The following is a 19937-nucleotide window of genomic DNA, read 5'->3' on the forward strand; positions in this document are numbered from 1 at the left end:
TTACAGATCTCTTTGTATCAGATCTGTCAGCATCTAAATCAGGTGACTTTTGTCTAATGTATCTGTTGTCGAGTCTAAAAGGTGGTCAGTGATGTGTACACGATGGGATGTAAACAGGGAGGGACTTTGGAAGGGGCAAACTGTGCGACTAGATTTATCATAAGAGCAGAAGCATTATTTGAGATCCTGCACTAGTGTTTGTTATACCTATTTAGTATTTAGTAATTAACCATTAAGTAAAGTTCTGAAGGTATTTATAGGTAGTACAGAGTAGTTGGATGAAGTTTTTCTTATCTCTTTTGTGAAAGGTCCATAGTTGCTTCTTAATTAAGCCGAGCGAGTCAATTCTTAGGCATAAAGCTGAGAGTTGTCTGATCATTGTTGTATTGGAATATATGTTGTATACATTATCTTATTTATTGTGTGCATTGTGTTTATTTGTGGGAGAGTTGTTTTTATATTGTGTTGTTTCTTGCTTATGTCGGAAGCATATTAACTGTGGTCCTTTTGTGACTTTTTTTCTTTTGTATCATCACTTCTCAGAATAGCACAGCGACTTCCTGCGCACTGTGTGAAGTTTGCTCCGAATTCAAGCAGCTTGTGTATTTTGATATTTGAAGAGATTTTTGTTATTAGAGTAGAACCTCTTGCCAGGATAAGCAGCTTTTTAGGCCCTTTTCTGCTCACATGAAGTTTTTAACAGTTGATAGATAAGGAATTTGCTGCCCATGTCTACATGGAATCGGCCAAAGAACTGATGTGGAGGCTGGGGTTTGTGCCTATCCGGAGTTATGAGACTATTTGTGGTTGCGGCACACATTTCTCGTACGAACTTCGTGTATCACTTACCTGTACTGTGGCTTGTTTTCACCGGTTGTAAAGTGCTGATGAGCTTGTTATTCCTTAGTGATACTAAGAAAATCCATTCATCAGATTTAAGGGACTGTACAAAATGTATATTAAAATGGAAACTATTATTGTTATTCTTTTATTATGTGATTGAGATTGAGCTTGCTTTGCTTGCAGGATTTCAGGACCTGCTGTGGTTGAGATAGTCTTTTGATGTAGGATGCATAGCTGTGAAAGAAGGAACTTAAAAGCAGTCCCAGGAAGTACTTCAGTATAATTTTCTTAAAATTGGCTTGCTGCATGAAGTCAATGCAATGGTGTTCCATTACACAGTAAGAAAAAAAAAAAGGGGCGGGGGGAAAGAGCTGTTATACCATGGCTGAGGTAACAGGGAATAATGATCTGTGTCTAGCCCATACCTGTGTCAAATTCTCACTTGATTTTTCTGCATACAGGCTTTAAAATGTCATGTTAAATGGGCACTTTATTTTACATTTACAGAAGTTCCAAAATACACCTACTGGCCAAAGAGACGGCTCAGGATAGTATGACCCCTTTGTTGCCATTGGTCATCCATTGTTCCTCCACCTTGACTTTTTAAATTGAGTGATTTTTTTTTTTTTTTTTAATGGGGTGGGGGGTGGGAAGGGAAAGACCAGTAAAATGGGATACTACCTGCATCTTGGGTCATGAAGGGGGTTAGATGCGTAAGTGGCAGCTTTTGCCCAGCTCCTCAGGAAGCTCAGATGGTATGCCTCAGGAGAAATGATTTTCCCCATGGCTCCCTGGGAGGGAGACTTTTTTTTTCCTATGTCTGGGAATAGGAAGAATGAATGTTCCCTTCCATTAAATGAGATGCCTTGTTTACAAAATAATTCCTTTAGTAGCAATAGTATAGCTATGCTGTGATTCTTACTGTTGTCATCTGTCTTTTAGCAGTCTTTATGTACATCAGCAGAAAACATAAATAGCGTCACCATATTATTAGTTTTTCATCCATTAGTTAAGCAATGAAGTATCTCTTGCTAGATAATCTGCTCACATTTGTCACTTGTAGTGCTCTTTAAAAGTAACTTCCTCTTTGTGGTGTTCACTGTTTTAAGTAGGCTAAAAACCCTCTACAAATCAGAGATATAGATGAGGACATCTTAAAAAGCAGTTCTTAACATTAAACAGACCACACATTTTTAAATATACAAGTGCTGGGTGGATTTACTGGTAAACCTCTCATCCTTTAGTTTCCCCTCAGTGACCTTAGTTTAAGCAGCAAAGAATTGTTGCATTCAGCAGCGTTTAGTTTTTTATCTTTTAATCTGATGTGTGAGGTCGTTCCAAAATGCAAACCTATACACAAGTGAGAAAGGAAGGATTGATAGAGCCTTTGTAAAATAATTTCTGTGCTATATGTAGGTACTACTACACAGGTAATGAAGCTATTCCACATTTTATTATAGCTTGCATAACTTCCCACTTCTTAAAGTAACTAAAAAAAAAAGTGAGTTGAAATTTCCCATAGGGTAAAGAAATAGGAAATGAAAGTGGGAAGAAATAGTTAATGGCATCATTGATCTTTCCTCTGTTAAAGGATTGTCAGAAAAACTAAAATGTTATAGCTCTTCTGTGTGGAAGCTTCTATATGGAAAAAGTACGTCTTATTCTTGGGGACTGTAAAATCTAATGAAGGAGCCATTTATTGTTCTTAGGTTACTGTCATTTCCTAATACAGAAAAGGTTTGAGCCAAGCTTGCATTTGTGATTTTGGAGTGGCATCACCTGAAAAATACTTGAATGTCTTCTTTCTGCTTAATAGAATTATTATTAATAACTACGTGAAGTAGTGTGTGTATGTAGCAAAACCGAATCAACAACCGTGCTGTGAAGCTCTAAATCAGTGCAGGTTCCACCGTAAGGAGCAGTCACTGCCACTGTTAGGTTCTGGTAGCTATTTATGTGATGTAGCTATAAATTTACAGAAGTAATTTGTGCTGGGTTTTTTTTTTCTTTTTTTATCTCGTTTGTGCAGAAATAATCCGTTGCTTTGCAGATGCTCTGTAAGAGCAGTTAAAGCAAAACCCAACCCCATGTTTTCACTGAAGAAGCATTTTTTAGGTATTACTCACAGACAATCTCTCTGAATCTTGACTGAGTTGCTTAATGAAGTGCTGTTCACTACAAAAAATTGACTGGCAAGAAGAAAGAATGATTAAAAAAGAAAGATTAACTAGATGTACTTTGCTCATAAGCTTTAAGTATGCAATCTGTTTAAAAGTATACTTAAGGGTAGCCAGAGAGGCACAGGGACCCAGGCCAGATCAGGAGAACAGGAGCTGCTGGGATACTGTTCATGATGGACATCTCATTAAGCTGCTGCTAAGGTGAATCTTCTGCTGCGTTTTTTAGGATGAGAAAACACTCAGATGTCTGGAACAGAAGATACAGAATCAGCAACTCCCAAATTCTAAAATTTATTCCAAATATGACTTCCATCCTGAACTCTCTCGCATCATTTTTCACCTGGGTTGAAATTCTCCCTGCTGAAGTAGGAGGCATGCTTTACTCCATTTTAGGAATAGTATAAGAAATTTGTAGGGTGTTTTGAAGAGGAAATTTATTTTGGTGCAGGTGTTTGCTCAGAACTTTAGAAGGGAAGCTTCACTTAAGAGAAACCATCCAAAACATACAGAAGATATTCTCTAACGTTTGACTTAAAGAAAAAAGACGCTTGCACTGAGACTCTCAGGATACAAGAAATATTTTTCTAAGATCTGTTGTTACTTAACAACAAAAGGAAACGGAAGGAAAGGCTCAAAAAATAACTGGGTGTTTTTTTAGTCTATACTCCTCCAAATATTGTTCTTTAAAATACAGCAGTTAAATATCTGGCCTCATCCTGGGAAGGTGGCTTGTGCTGAACACTAAGAGCTGATCAAGAAGAAAGGTTACAGAAGTGACATTCCTGTCATGAGCCGGCGAGTACATGGAGCTGACGCATTCCTGACCCCGGCTTTCCAGCTGAACTAGTAGTTGAAATGTTGATTCTGTGTGCTGAGAGGTTCTGGCTGAGGCTATTTGTAACAGCCACATGAATCATATGGCTCTAGACAGATTATTTACAGTAATTCTAAGACCAAAAGGAGTAAAAATGTCAAAGGCTATCGTTTATTAGGTAGGATAACTATTCTTTCTGTACCTGTTTGTTCAGGTAATAGCTTAGCAGCTGAGAGACCCAAATAGTAAAAATGCCTGCTGGAGGCACAGGCATCTCTTCACCAATTTGCATTTGGCTTTACTGTTTTACCTTTCCACATTTTGTAGCAAAAAAAAAAAAAAGTATTAAAGAACGCAGCAGTGGTTTTCTATAGCGCTTGCCAATGTGTCATTTGTGCTGCATTCAAGCGTGTGCCGGTTCCACCTCGTCGGTTAACGCCAGGCTGCCGGTTACGGGGGCAGCTGAAATACGGACCCGTGGGCAGCGTTGCCAGGTCCCCTCGCCCGGTCCGGGGTGACGCGCTAAAGCTGTGCGTGACTCAGCTGAACGGGAAGAAGTAGCACTTTTAGATTTAATTAAGACAAGGTGTCTTTAAAATTTCTTCCCCATCCCCCTCATCTTCCAGTTATTTCCTGATACATTTTTGGGGCCAACTTTAGCACTATTAGGAAGGAACAGGCTTAAAAAACAGATGCATGCTTCCTGAAAAGGACCGTTAGAAACTTCCACCCGGTTTCACAAACAAGACGTAGTCCTCATCCTATAAGAACTGAATAAAGTAGAAAGAAACTGTAGTCTTAGATATTGGAATTTATTCACATACGGAAAAATATTTAACAAAACGATCGTGTCAGAAATCTTAAAAACTGTAAGCAAATATGTTATCTCTTAGGAGTGTTTCTTTAATATTCCTGCCTTTTTTCACTGGTGAATACTAGGGGGGATATTGAGTTTCATTTGTGGGTTTTTTTGTGTTTGGTTTTTTTTTTTCTTAGTGTCGTGTGAACTGTTCAATTTTGCTGGTATTGGTCACCTCACAAGCACAGCTGTTATTAATTACTAGAGGAAAAAGGTCTAAAATGATGGTCCTAAGACTGTGGATGGCAGGAGCACTGTCTCTGGCATCACCTTAATGTTTCTTGTGGCCGTACGAAATTTAGAAAAAACTTCCTAATTACAAGCCTGAAGCACACCACTCGCTTAGTATTGTTGTCCACAACACTAAGATTTGGGGACTACCCGTGTAAAATCTGCGTAGCCTTTATTTCCAAAGAGTGTCTGACTCCTGAGCCCCCTTGCTAGCAAGGTGTACTTACAGATGTACCTGTACATGGGTATGTCACCGTCAGAAGGCAAAACTGGATTTGTACTGTATGCTTCGGTAAGGTTAGAGGATGAGAAACATTGTACAGTATTTCTGAAGTCATTTTTCAGCGTGGTGTTTGGTGACATTTTCCTCCTGAGCTGGACATGAAGTCCTAATGAAAGCTGCTCATCTCTAAACACCAGAGATGGACTCAGGACAAATTCATCAGGATTAAAGATTTCCCTCTTTCTGTTTTCTCCTTTTGCATGATGCAAAATGCAATGAAAATACATGAAATATGTCTCCTTGTAGTAATTTGTTAGTTGGGTTTCTCTCTGTTACAGTTATTTTGGAAAATTGTTGATGTCTCACTCAAAATTGCTTTCTCATAGCCTAGATATAAACGTAGAAATTGGCTAACGTGATTTTTTTGATTACATTGCACCTCACAAAGGGTGCAGGGATATTTCAATTCTAACAGAAATGTTAAATCAGAAGCTGATTAATTTAGAGGATTTTGCAGCTCGAATGTTGCAGCTGTTGAAAAAGAATGGGAGGGCAGGCAATGATTAAAAAAACCAAAACAAACCCAAACAAACCAACCTCCCCTCCACCCTCCCCAGCTTTTGTATGTTGGGAAATAATATCTGAATCATAATTGTACTGTTGATATATTGTAGCTAGCTAAATTTATACTGCGGGGGGGAGTGCTAGTAGGGGAGGTAGCAGTTGTGCAACGAGTGTGCTGCTCGAAGGTGTAAGACTATGCCTTTACACAAGATCTATTGCCTCGTTATTGTAGCTTTCCCGTGTGTGTGAGTAATACCAGACAGGTGATTTAGTTTCACAGAGATCAGGGAGGCTGCTCATGTTCAAAAAGGTCTTTGTAGCTTCTTATTTCAGCTGTTTGGCTTATTCATGTGATGTGGTTAATATATCCTGCAACGACACATTTTAATGCACATCTGCTGTTAGATAGCACGTACTAAAATAAATGTAACTTCCTGAATTAACAAAATAGATAGATTCTTACTGTGGTAAAACTGTAATCATTTTTGGAGGATGGATATCCTTTACTGTAACACAAATACCAGATTTAGAGGAAGCAATTACGAACAGAAGCAGGTAGTCTGTAAATGTTTGTACAAAAACAAACCCACCGAATTCCAGAGAACAGTATGTAATAACATACCTGCTTTTCTATTCCAGATATGAAGTGCATTCCAATCTTTATTATACAGCTACGCTTTTATAGAGCTGTCCTTTCAACCTTTCAGTTGTGATTCATCAGTGCAATGGCTGGACATTTCATAGGATTTAAGCACTTAGGTTTTTTTCTTTGCGGATTATCCTTGCAACTCCCTTAGGTCGTCTTGAATATCCAGTCTGTGCTCTCCTCCCCATCCTGTTTTGTTTTAGGCAGGAATGGAGGAGTGAATTCAAGGAGAGCTTGCAGAGCACACTGAGAGCACCTGTACCAGACAACGTGCTTGACATACAACATGAGGATTAACATTTTTCCTTCTACTTTATTGCAGTATGTTCACATGCCAGCGCTCTGTCTGCTCTTGCTTTTTTCCCTAATTGTTTGGTTTGGTACTGTGGTTATACTTTTCTATTAATTTATTTAATTATCATATCTGGAGTAAGGTAAGTATACAGGCACTGGAATGTATCATGCCTCTAATCGATAATTATTACTGGAAGTAAAAATGAAGGCCTTGTATCCTGCAGCCTGGAAAAACATGAGTTTTACCTCTGTTGCACCTTTTACTTCCCTTTTCCTCTTTCAACTTTTACATCTGACAGAATATTTTTGCTTCAGCCTACGTTAGCAGTTCTGGATGGTTGCAAGCTTGGTTTTGGTTTCTTTGTTTTTTATTTCCTCCCTCCCCTCTGGGGTGATTTTTACTTTTTTTTCTAAGAGGAATTTAGCTCGTTGCTAAGTCAGTAAGATGGCTTCCATTGATACCTTCTTCTGGTATCAGTATCTCTGAATTAGCCTAAGTTGCTGATACTCAAATCACATTAAATTATACCAGTGCGGTGTTTTTCTGATACGGGTGAACTATATCCTGCTTGGAGTTGCAGCAAAAATTCCTTTGATTTCAGTGTGGCCAGGGTTTTTCTTTCATGGTTTGCCGCTCTCTCTAGCTCTAAAAGATGTAACAAAACCAAAATAAAAGTTTTTTTTCTCTGGTTTGGGCACAGAAATACTTTGTTTATACTGTTCTTCAAGGTAACAAAAATCAGAAAGCAGTTCTTTGTTAAAATGATTGCAAGCCATTATAACTATAGCAAATTTAGTTACTGGGAAGTGTTACGTGATCTTATTCTCTTCTAGTCTGTAGTAGCGTAGAACTCAAACTCAAATTCACATTTTGAGAGTTGAAGAATGAAATAAGATTTTTTGGGAGGATTTTTTTTATTTGCGATCACTTGCATCTGTACTTAAACTGCTGCTTTGGTGCAAGATCGAAGATTCAGCCGAGTAAAATGATTGTCTCCGGGAATTTCACAGTGTGCAGTATTGTGTATAGTTTGCTAGTGGGATGCATAGTTTGCTAGTATGTATTCATAGTACATAGCCTTCAAAACAAAAATTGTTCTACCCATCAGTTATGGAACATGTATTGCCACACATGAAATTCAGATACAACAATTAATGCGATAACACCAGATCTTCTAAAATTCTTTTGCTGTGTTCTTGAATGGCATCAGACTCAACTGAGAAGAAGGTCCTTTTATATGCCCTATGTCTAATTTTGTGTATTATTTCCATGTCGTCATTAGTTTCTGGCCTTTTCTATTTACAAAGCTAGAATTCTCCTTCAGGATCTTACTATGTTGTGTTTTGATTATTGCAACAGCCTTTTTTTCCTGACTTTAACAAAATCAATTTTGCCTTCCATGGATATGGCCAAATGTTATTACAAAAGCCATTTTCATAGGTGATCACTTTGATCATGCTGTGCTGCTCTTTGCATTGCTCTAATGACTTCTATTTTGCGTCAAGCAGAAACTACAAAGGCTTTTCAAGGGGTAGATAAATTATTTATCCCAATACCACAAATCATTCTTCCATTGAAGTGGTTCACTCTTGTTCCTGTCTGATCTAGAATACGAGCCTTCATCCTTAACTTGATTTCTTTCCCCCTGTACAGCCCCATGTTTTCAGAAGAACCCTCCCCAAAAGTTAAATGATGGCCAGAACAAATTTGACAGCTCTTAATCATCTTGGGGTCTGAAACCAATGCCTGGTATTAAAAGTATATGGCCTCTTTCTCTCTCTATTTCCACACCCCCCCATGTTTTCTGTTTAACATGCATCGTAAGAACAAAGTAATTTTATGGCTATGGGTTCATATTTAAGTCTCCTCATGTTCTAAAGTCTCTTATGTTGACGCTTCGCTATTTACTAGGGTCTTAAGAGCACAGTATGTTCATGTTCTTGCAGAGATTTCTATATCCAATATTTGACATCCATGTAATTTAAGACCAAACCCAATTATATAATAAAATATGAATGTTTGCTAAAACATATGAATATATCATCTTGCTTTTCTGTTCACTCAATAGCTATGTTTTCAAGATTAATAGATGCAAAAATTCTGATGCAATTTTGAGTTGTTTCTTAGCTTTTAAAATAATAACCAATATTTTATCTGTGGTGGTTAGAATTACTTTCTAAGATTGTCTTTTCCATTTTCAGTTATTTACTGTCTCTGCTATTCTATGAACAACGTTAATTGTGGTCATTAGGGACCCGTCCAGAATTCGTAGTTGTTGGCAAATGGAACACTTGCGATGGATCGTGGTTGCGATTTGATAACGGAGATCATGTAAAAATAGGATGTACTTGACCTTTTCACCAGATAGCAGTTTGTGTTGTTAACACAACTTGACCAGAGAGGAGGTAGCCTTCAGCAATTACAGTTAGCATTCGTGAACCAAGAAAGGAGTGTTCAGGAAAACTGTTTCTTACTTATATTTTTATGTTTCAATTAAAACTTGTTATAGTAACTTCTGTACCATGTGGGATTACTTCATTACCTTTATACTTGGGAAGATAGTTATTATGTAACTCTGAATAAAACCTTTTTGTAACCCTAAGTAAAACATTCCTGGGCACGGCTTCTTGATTCCCCGATTCTTGATCGAGAGGTGTGAACAAAGAAGTTCTGTCCTGGTGTGAGTTGCTGGAGTCTGTTTGAAGACGTTATATCCCATTTCAGCTGTCTCTTGAAGATTAGGCACATTGCTGCTAATGGCACGTCAGCTTTAAGGTCATACGTCTACAATACAGCCGGTACTGGGAGTAGGTTAGCTCTATCATTTGTTGATGCATTATCAGTATTTGCAAGGACACTTCTTTTTGAAGTGATACTGTGGTTTTCCTCCCCCCTTACAGGAGGAGGATGTGGGTAAGAGAGATGATTCCATTTCTTTGTGTTCATATTTGTCTGATTTTTTTTTTTTGTACATTATATCATAGCACATGAGAATGGAACAACATTTCTGAAGAGATTAATGGACCACAGTAAGTGGAATATTGCAATTTGAATAATCACTGTGATGATTTGAATTGTAAGGCATTGTGTGATCTGCAGAACTATTCAAGACCAAATGTGGAGGCTTTCTGCCCTGGGTTGTCAGTGAGTATTACAGTGTGAAAGAAGGCATCTCAGGTTCAAGGTTGCCCTACTGTAGTTGAGATATTAGACTGTTCTTACTGTTTCTAAAGCACTTAATAGTGTCACTGGTTTGCTTGACTATCATCACTCTTTCCCATGGATGTCTCGTAATCTGTGTCAAAGAATTCTAAGTTTCTTAACTTTGGGTCTAGAAACACTGCTGGCATCAACTTGGCTATGGTCTAGAAAAGGGTACATCATGCTCAGGAGAACATGAAATCAGTCTCAAGGTTTGTGTTCTAAATATTTATTCAGGAAGCACAGATGTTCTCTTAATTTCAAGATATTCAAATTGGCAAAAATAACTGACTAAGAGATGAGTAAGTGCACAGTTGTTAGGGAAATTAATAGGTGTGTCTGTTTTTTAGAATAAATAAATAAAGCTTCTGATCCAAAACTTTCATCCAAAAGACTGAAATGCTGACAGTATTCTTTGGGTATGACTTCATGCAACAACTTAAGCTTAGCTAACAATTTATAGCTATTCGGAGGAGAAAAATTAGTCTTTTCCCTGTCCTTGTTTGTACCTGTGTGCTTTTCCACCATTTACCTTCAGTGAGTTCTGATGCTTTTTTCATGGCACAATAACCTATTCAGCTCACAAAACCAGTAGAAATCTGGCAAAAGAAAGTACTTCTGTGTTTTTGGAGCGCTGACTTACTGTGTGATGAGATGAGTGCTATAGTTGGCATAAGGTGGCGGGGAAGGACTACGCAGAGGGAAGGTACAGTGCCAGTGGAAGAACATGAAAAGAGGGAGGAGGAGGAATTTGGATAGAAGAGAGGGAAATGAGGTTTATTCTTTTATGAGTGGCAAATTGTTAATTCATCTCAGCCACACTGTAAAATCCTATCTTTGTCAGCACTTTGAGACTTTGTATCTTGAGTACAGTCCTTCCCAAAGTGAAAACTCATTTCAAAATTAATAAAATAGTAACATATTAATGAAGGGTAGAAGATAACTTCTCAGGACTGGGGAGAATCATACTAACAGGTAAATGTAGTAAAACGTGTCAAACTGAACACAATGAAATGCATAACTAGGTTTGAAATTTGTACAACTAGGTAAATAAATGAAAGAAAACTCAAAAGGCTCAAGTCTTATTTTTTTTTCTGCTTTTATTTCTGACCTGAAGAAGGACCTATGTACCTGAAAGCTCTTCTGTTGTTGTTTGTTCCGCCCCCCACCCCCCCGGTTACATAATTTGATCTAATAAACTGCATTAACCCCAAACTTTGCTTTACATATTTCATTTGGAGAGGATGGTTGGAAGAACAAAGTGGCATTTGGCCAGTACTACATGTGAGATCGGTTACAGAGTGGGGAAAATTCCTATTACTTCTTAATAGAATAGGATTTTCTTCTTGCCCATGTCTAAGCAAACACAAATATCTAAGCATTCAGTGAAAGATTCCAAAATACTGTCCTCTCTGAGGATAAATATTACGGAGTTACTAATGAAATATAAGTATTATTATAGTAAAATTTAATCAAAACAAAAAATAGACCACTACTGTGATGTCTTGGTAAACACTTCGCGTTAGAGACAATATTTTCTTACAAAGAAATTTGTTTCTTAATTCTCCAGTCAGCACGAGTGCTCTGGAGAGAAATTCCTGCTCCCACACTGCCTGTAACTTAGAAGTATTTTAATTACATTTAATCTCATTTAAGCATCATGCAAGTGGTTCCAGTAATTTCCTCTCTGTAGAATGCTTCTTTCAATGTAAAATTTCAGGAAAGGACACTACACTTCGGTCATCATTTTACTCTCTACAGAACTTGACTGGCTGTTTAAAATCCACATTGATAAATTAGTACGATCCTCCCCACCTCCTCCTTTCTGCTCTCCCCAGGGAAGCATACTCAGACAAGCGCAACCGATTTCTTTGTTGTAAGTGTAACTTGTGAAGGGTCATTTTATCCAGCCTCGCCGCACCCTGTGCATTCCCTCACGGGGGACCACCATGGTTCGTAATTAGTTTGCACTGTTGGGTGTGGTAGAGGGGTGGAGAAGCATGAATCCTTCCTGATTTTTCTAGGCGGGCCATCCCTGGGCTTGAGCTGCAGACCAGTCACCAGAACAGTTTTTAGCTGAATGTGAGGCAGCTTTGGAAGTGGATTATTACTGCCTCCCTAAGGGAAGCTGATTGAAGGGAGTGCTGCTGTCTCAGTGCAAATGCAATTGTTAGAGGGCATCCTTTAACTGCATGGTACTCTGTAGTAATCAGAAGTTACATGATTTTGCAAAATTAAAACAAACAAACAGAAGAATTTGGCAGATTGTTTCATCAGTTTGTCTCCCAGTGCAGAATTGTTCCACAGGCTACATTGATATGAAGAAACTTCAACAACGTATGCACGTGTCTGAAAGCCTGCAGGCTGCTTTACAATCTGGATGTGTATCTATACAATAAAATACTCATGATGGCGTGTATGAGAATCATGTCTCCCCATCAGTTCAGCACAAATATACTTCAGTATAAAGGTGGTATTTTGAAATTAGTCATCATTCACAGTGAAAGACAGTGGAGAGTCCTGCCATTTATTAATTGGTTTGACAAAACTTAGGAGAATAGCTCAGGGCATCTTGGCTGCAAATCCCAAAGCGCAGCCTGTGCTAACAGTGGCTAAACGTAACTTCATTCTTCTCTTGTTACTCCATAAGCTGCACAAGTAAGGGTCATATGAAAGGTAATCTTCAAATGGAGAATCTAGGCAGAATAGAGATTTGGGTTTCAGTTTTGTAATGTCAGATGTTCCCCTGAGATGTGTTTCTTTGTTCTGCACTGATCTTTCCAGTATTGGGACTCTACCTGGAAAAATTACAGCTGTGGGTTTTGAGAGAACATTTTTAATGGTAATCACTTCTTCTGTAATCATATTTTTATTGGAATTTCTGAGCACCAATGTGTTTAATCAGGTGGTCTATTCCTAATATTTATTACCTAGTAAATTGTAACTCTCATTACCATGTGTACAATCCGTATTTGCAATGAGGAAATTGTAGTTTCTTGAACAGCTGTGTACCTGCCTGATAAATACCCTTTATCTAGCAGCTTATATGCTTTCTAGCTACTTAGTCATAGCGACAGTGTTTCTGCATTCCAGCTCCCGAGCAGATTCAAATTTATAACATTTGGTTGAAATGATTGCTTCAAAAGTTTTGTTTTGGTTGTTTGCATGTGTTTTTGGTGTTGGAGGTTGGTTTTTGTTTGGTTGGTTTGGTTTTGCTTTTCTGAAAGGAAAGCTTCCTAATCATTACCCTGACGAGGTAGCAGGGTATATTGAAGAGAGGCTTCAGAGATACTCAATGTGTGTGTATGTGCTGCATTAGCTTGGCTAACTTTCACTGGTCATTTCAGAATAGTAGGAATAGTAGCTTTGCTTTGAACACTCTTAGCAAAATTGTACCTCTCCTCTCCAAGTAGGCCTTGGCTTCTGGTGGCTTTTGTTGTTTTTGGGGGTTTTTTTTGTTACTTTGTGAAACCACGTACATAGGATGGGTGCATATATTCACTCTGTGAAGTGCAAACTACTGAGATTTTTTTTTTTTCCCCTTGAAATCTGTATGCAGGATTTCTACTTAATTTCAGGTTTTTACGGTGGGTAAAATTTCCTGGAACGTCATATGCTAAGTACTCTTTGCACAATTAGTCAAAGTTGTGTAGGAGATTCTGGTCCTCTGCAACATGCTTTACACGAAATCTTTTACTCCCTCCATAAACCTGGAGTAAGTTAGCTAGATAGCAGAGCTACTCTACTCAGGATGACTCACAGACTACTGGATAACTTGATATTCTTACAGCAATCGATCTGTTTTGAAAACAAAACAATATGCTGTTCATTGTTTTTAATGCATTTTTCTTAAAATCAGCTGGGAATATAGCATATCTAAAGATGATAGTGATGGCATAGTTGGTTTTGTTGGTTTGTTTGGTTTTCTTTAAGCATTACACCTTTTTTTAAATTCTTCTCTTGTTACTGGACACTTGTCACATTGGCATGTATTTCACCAAGAAAGTATCTACGTATTCACTTTGGCCACAACAACCCCATGCAATGCTACAGGCTTGGGGAGGAGTGGCTGGAGAGCAGCCCGGCGGAAAGGGACCTGGGGGTGCTGGTTGACAGCCGGCTGAATATGAGCCGGCAGTGTGCCCAGGTGGCCAAGAAGGCCAACAGCGTCCTGGCCTGTATCAGGAATAGAGTGGCCAGTAGGAGCAGGGAAGTGATTGTGCCCCTGTACTCGGCACTGGTGAGGCCGCACCTTGAATACTGTGTTCAGTTTTGGGCCCCTCACTACAAGAAGGATGTTGAGGTGCTGGAGCGTGTCCAGAGAAGGGCAACGAAGCTGGTGAGGGGTCTGGAGCACATGTCTTATGAGGAGCGGCTGAGGGAACTGGGGTTGTTTAGTCTGGAGAAGAGGAGGCTGAGGGGAGACCTTATCGCTCTCTACAACTACCTGAAAGGGGGTTGTGGCGATGAGGGTGTTGGTCTCTTCTCCCAAGTAACTAGTGATAGGACAAGAGGAAATGGCCTCAAGTTGCGCCAGGGGAGGTTTAGATTGGATATTAGGAAAAATTTCTTCACTGAGAGGGTGGTCAGGCATTGGAACAGGCTGCCCAGGGAGGTGGTGGAGTCGCCATCCCTGGAAGTGTTCAAAAAACGTGTGGATGTGGCGCTTCAGGACATGGTTTAGGGGACATGGTGGTTCTGGATTAATGGTTGGACTTGATGATCTTAAAGGTCCTTTCCAACCTAGTGATTCTGTGATTCTGTGATACGTGCATAAGCGTGTATTTCTCAGTCATCAGAATGGACAGATCAAATGGAAAAGTCTACATAAATATGAATCACAGGAGAAATATAGTTAATGTTTTTCTTTTAGCTTTGCTAGTTGTAATTAAGAAAATAAATAGATGGCATTGTTGCAACTAAGGCTAGGCTGCTTCTTAGGCATCAGTCAAACACAAACCAAAACTAAGCCAGGGGCTGTTTGACATTGGGTAAGGGAAGAAAAGCATAGGCAGGCAGACAGACATTCAGAGTCTTTTACTTCTTGGTATACCAATTTTTTACCCAAAATTAATTGTATTTATCTGGTTTTATTTCTTTTTAACAGCTTGGCAAAACAGATTTTGACTTTTAATAGGGAAAGCAGTCACATTAGCATATCAGGAGGAAGATGGTAATAGAGATCTGGGTGTAGATATCTCAAAATACTTCTGCTTAATCAGATTCTGCATTTCTGCCCAAAGGCAGTTAAAATGTGTTGGTAAAGATCATGTTAAAAACAAACCTTAAACAAAACAACAAAAACACCAACTCAAAACTTTAAGCAATCTGTTTGTGGGTTTTCTTCCTTAGGCAAAGTTCAGCTTTAATTGATGCTTTTCTGTTCCGCTGAACTCCTGAAAGCCCCTGACGTCGATGGTTGAAGATTCTTCACTCCATTGGGCTTTTCTTTATTTAAACGTTTAGATTAAATGTTTCAGTTCCTTTTGCTACTGCTTAACATAATGGCTTCTTAATTATTCTTTAAGAGGAAACAGAGTTTTTGTTCTTGTTTTTTATGCTTTTGCCATTGTACTTTGGATCCTTTGAGAAATCTGTACTAAACGGCATTTTAATTTTAAAATTACTCTGATCAAAGCTATATAAATCTCAAAGATTGCATAAGATGAAAAGGAATTCTAGCCACATATGGAGATATTTTTAAGGTTCAAAACCTAAATATTTTAAAGGACTTTGCCATGCAGACAGATGCTTTTGCAATACTTACTTCAGTATTAGGTTGTGAATGTGTGAGGAAACTAACTAAAGGCATTGGTGTGAACAAGACAATTGCAGAACTCCTCTGTCAGTGAACTTCAGTCCTGAACCAGGTCAACGGTGGTAGGAATTTCTTGAGCAGGGCTTTCCAGAGTTACCAAATAGCTTACTTACTTCCCCCTGACAGATAGGTAACTGTCAGACTAAATTGCACCTTTGGGCTAAGTCAATGAAAAAAACCAAACCCACAAAAAAACCATTCCAGAACTGGCAAAACTGATGTACTGGTCTGCTGTGCAATCTAGCCACTAGCATTGTTTTTTCTTAGATATTATTTTCTTTTTTGAAAGTAGCTTGCAATTCAGATAAAATTTTTATAGTGTTAGTGTAGATTTGCAGTCTAAGTGTAATTTTTGGATGAGCGGGCTCACTGGCTCCAGTCTTACAAGATTCCTCAGTGGTATCATTGAAACCTTTGTTTCTCCAACTATATAACTGGATTTCACTAGGGAATCTTTCAACCACAAGTTTATGAAGTGACATTTGGCTCCGCTTGGGTGTGTGTGCACACACACACAATACAGTGTCTATTGATGGGCAGTCACTTTGCAATCTAAATTAATGTAGAAATGAAATGTAAATCAGTACTAAGTTCTTTCAGAATGGGCTCCAAGTATTGTATTTGATACACAATATAGAAGGGACTCAATACCAGGACTAAACTGACATAGTTTTTATTATGAATGCGCATAGCATTCTACAGCTAAATTCAGTTCTCTGGAAGAGAGAATTGTTTGAAATCCTGCCCTTGTGTTATTCTGTCAGATAATATGATACTTATAAAGTTAGGTGCTATGATCTTTGGGTCCAAATTTCAGTTCTAAAACAGTATTTACACTCTTCTGGTGAAGTAAACAAAGATCCAAAGAGTCTAATGAATCCTGTTTCAGATGTTCATTGAGGTCTATCTTGTAGGTGCAAGATGCTCTAAGAATTGTATTCTTCTTAAGGCAGATTTTTCTCGTTTCTCAAGAATGCTCAGTCAAGCTGAAGTGCACCAGCCTGATTAATGGAGAAATGACAGAATCCTTCTCTTAGCATATTTGTTTTACGTGTTAAACCAAAGTTCATTATTTCAGTCTCCAAACCAGTACGCTCCTGTCGTGTGAGAAGTGCACTTTACGCTGTGAAGCATGTTACAGGATTAGAATGCTTTGAGGACAAGCCCTGAGGCATTTTGTCCAACTGATTTAAGTGAAGATGATTTTTAAAATGGTGTTAGCATACATATTCATAAACAAACTTACACAGATGGTATTTGGAATCAAGGCTTCTTGGGCTTACATGGTTACACAGCAGCTGCTGTGGAGGTAACTGTTTTCAGGAGGTTCTTGACCATTTTATGCCACCTGTGTGTTTTGGTGTTTCAATGTGCTTGAAATGTGAGGAGAAACTATCCAGCATTATCAGGCTGTGCTCAGAGGTATGTCCTCTGAACGTCACACTGAAGAAGACTTTGGAAAAATGAATGCACATTTATATGAATGAAATAATTGTTCATAGCTTCAGAAATCCTCAGGAAAGACAGGTAGTCTTCAAATAAAATTCTACATTCTTTTCATATTTTTTGAAATACGGAAAGGAAGGGGGCTGCAGCAAAGATTGATCTAACCTACTACCAATTCTCCAGCGGTGGTCAGCAGTAGATGCTTAGGGAAGAGTACAAAGCAGAAATGGCCTCTCATGATGTTTCCCTAAAATACTGTCCCAGTAGCCAAGAACTTGTGTCTAAGAAGCTTTCTTAGCAGCAGCATCTTGTGACAAATACTTCCACTGTACATAACACAAAAATTGCACATAAGTGAAGAATTGGCTGGTTTGTCTTTGCTCTGAATTTGCTGCCATCTGGTTTAATCTGATGCACCATTTTTTTTCCCTCTAGTTGAATGCAGTGAAAAATCATTCCCTGTTTGCTCTCTTTGTTCATGGTTTGTAGAACTTTATCATGCCTGCTCTTATTTCTCTCTTTTCTTCTCTGAAATGTCCTATCTGCTTAACTTACTCTCTGTGTGAAAGCTCTTCGATGACTCTTGTCAACACTTCTACTTTCAGTGAACTTTGTGCCATCCTACTATGATGGAGATGGGGAGAGTGGTACTGCACATAACACTCAAAACGTTCAAATGTCACATTTTCTTCTAGAGTAATTGAACAACTAGAAGTACTGATAATTTTATTCTAGCAATTTTCCAGGAAGTGGGAGACTGAGGGTTTTTTTTGTTTTATGAGCAGCCTACTACAAAATATAAAGAGATCTGCATAAGGGGCAGCAGGATACCATCTCTGGCTCTACTGTGGTTGCTCCTGAAAAGGCCTAGGAGGAATGAGTGTGACATATATTCTATGTTTGGGATAGTGGTGAAGTCCAAGGAGAGTATCCAAATAAGGACTAAGCTTATTCTAAAGACATCAGTATTTGATTAGAACCTTTAGGATAATAGATGCTTGTAAAGCAGCATCCATTGTACAGTCTGCTTCGAAAAACTGTTAATTCTTTCAAACTCTGCAAAGTTATTCTCGGTTGTGCTGCTTCCCCTTGGCTGAAAATACCTTTCCCTCCTCCCCCTGTGCAGCTTCCTCCTCAGTTTCCTTTTCCTTGCCTCTCAGATACTCTTTTTATGGGATCAATCCCGTATTGCAGACAGGGCCCCTAACACTTCCTCTCTCTTTTCAGGAAATTTTCACTATCTTTGTCCTAAGGCAGACATCAAACACAACTTGCCTGGCTCCACAGACACTGAAGTGCCCTGTGAGAGATGCAGGCAAAGGTATTTTTCCACTTTCTCAGCTTGTTACAATGAGGGGTGCGGGCAGGGGAGCTCTTTGACTAAACAATAGCAACAAAAGTGGAACGTTAAAAACACAAGAAACAAACTCCTGCTCGCCAGACAGGAAAAAGCAACAATACGAGTGAACAAAAAAATCCCAACAAACCAAACAAAAAAAAAGTAAAATAAAATAAAAGCAATGCTGTGTGTTGTGGCAGCGTAACATGATGCAGCGTTCCTTCCCAGCTGGGCGGGAGCCTTGCGCAGGGAACGGCGGTGCCGCCGTCCCCAGGGCCGCAGCCTGCCCTTGGGACGCGACTGCTGCGCCGTTCGGGCCTGCTGTTAGTTGCCTGGAAGCGCGGCGGTTCTGCCAGGTGCTTGGCTGCGCGAAAAGCCCAACAGTGACTGAATCGCAGTTACCCTGCGAGAGCGAAAGGAAGGCCGGGTTAAACTTCCGCCGCGGAACGCCGGCCGGGAGCGCGGCGCGGCAGCGGCCCGGCGGCCTCCGCAGCCGCTCGCGCCTTTCCGCCAGGACCCCGCCCCGGGGGCGGGGCCGCGCTGCGGGGCGCGTGCTCGCCGCTGATGCCGTCCCTGCCTCCTTCGCGCGCAGGAGCCGTTGCCGGTCGGGCGGCCCGGAGGCTCGGACGGGACGTCTCGGTCGCAGAACTGCCGGGCGGGCGGGCGGACTCAGCGTTGTCTTCGCGTTTTGTGCTCGAACAGAGTCAGCTGTGACCCCCGAAACCGCTTCTCCACGATGGTGGCCAAGGATTATCCTTTTTACCTTTCTGTCAAGAGGGCAAATTGCGCCTTGGAAGTGCAGACAGCGACCAGCCCAGCTAAGGAGACGGAGGTACTTCATCCAGTGGTTGCAACTTTTATTTTTCTTTATAGTGTGATCTGTATTGCCTAGGGGAAAAGTGACGTGCTTTGAAAATAGGCTTCTGTGTGTCGATAGCTGGGTTGTTCAGCCATCCTTTGCTGCCGTCTCTAGATGCTGAAGTTTCCTTTGGAATAAGGCAAGAACAAAGAATCTAGATTTTTGTTATCTGTCATTTTAAGGAATTAAATTTAATCTTTGAAGTAGCTAACTGAGAAATACCTGTTTTATATATGTAGCTTGAGGTAATTTATACGTGTGTAATTCCAGTGCGAAGCGTTACTTACAAATTGTTACGCTTAGGCAGGAACTGGTGGTATGCTTTGTTGAGTGGAGGGAATCTGGAAAACGGTGTCTTAAAGCATTATATGTCTTTTCCTCATCGGTAATAAACCAAGAAATGAATACGACAAGCAGTTAACGGAAAACTCTGCCCTGCCAGCAGGTTGATTACTCTGTTTCTTAAAAAGCATGAAATCCCTTCAAGTGACATTAAAAACCTCACTTATTCACCCAAATCCAACATGTTCATATGCAAAACTCTCATAAATGGTGAAACTTTTCACGAACAATGTTCATGAAAGACTTAAATATTTTATACTTTAGGTTAATCTTGCTT

General features: G+C 39.5%; 1 protein-coding gene across 2 annotated transcripts in view; it reads left to right on the plus strand.

Annotated features, from left to right (window-relative positions):
* Nucleotides 1–19937, plus strand: part of ARHGEF3 (Rho guanine nucleotide exchange factor 3) — a gene marked incomplete at both ends in the record, with an annotated part of 133872 nt that overhangs the window by 85684 nt on the left and 28251 nt on the right. Inside the window, one exon of one of the 2 annotated variants that reach the window (XM_082004517.1) lies at nt 18016–19291. The exons of the other annotated variant lie outside the window; for it this stretch is intronic. Coding sequence (XP_081860643.1) covers nt 19196–19291 — 96 coding nt within the window. Of the gene's footprint in view, nt 1–18015; nt 19292–19937 lie in introns of those variants that run through there. 2 annotated transcript variants of the gene reach the window in all.

Source organism: Phaethon aethereus (assembly GCF_964289735.1).
Source record: "Phaethon aethereus genome assembly, chromosome: 11".
NCBI lineage: Eukaryota > Metazoa > Chordata > Aves > Phaethontiformes > Phaethontidae > Phaethon > Phaethon aethereus.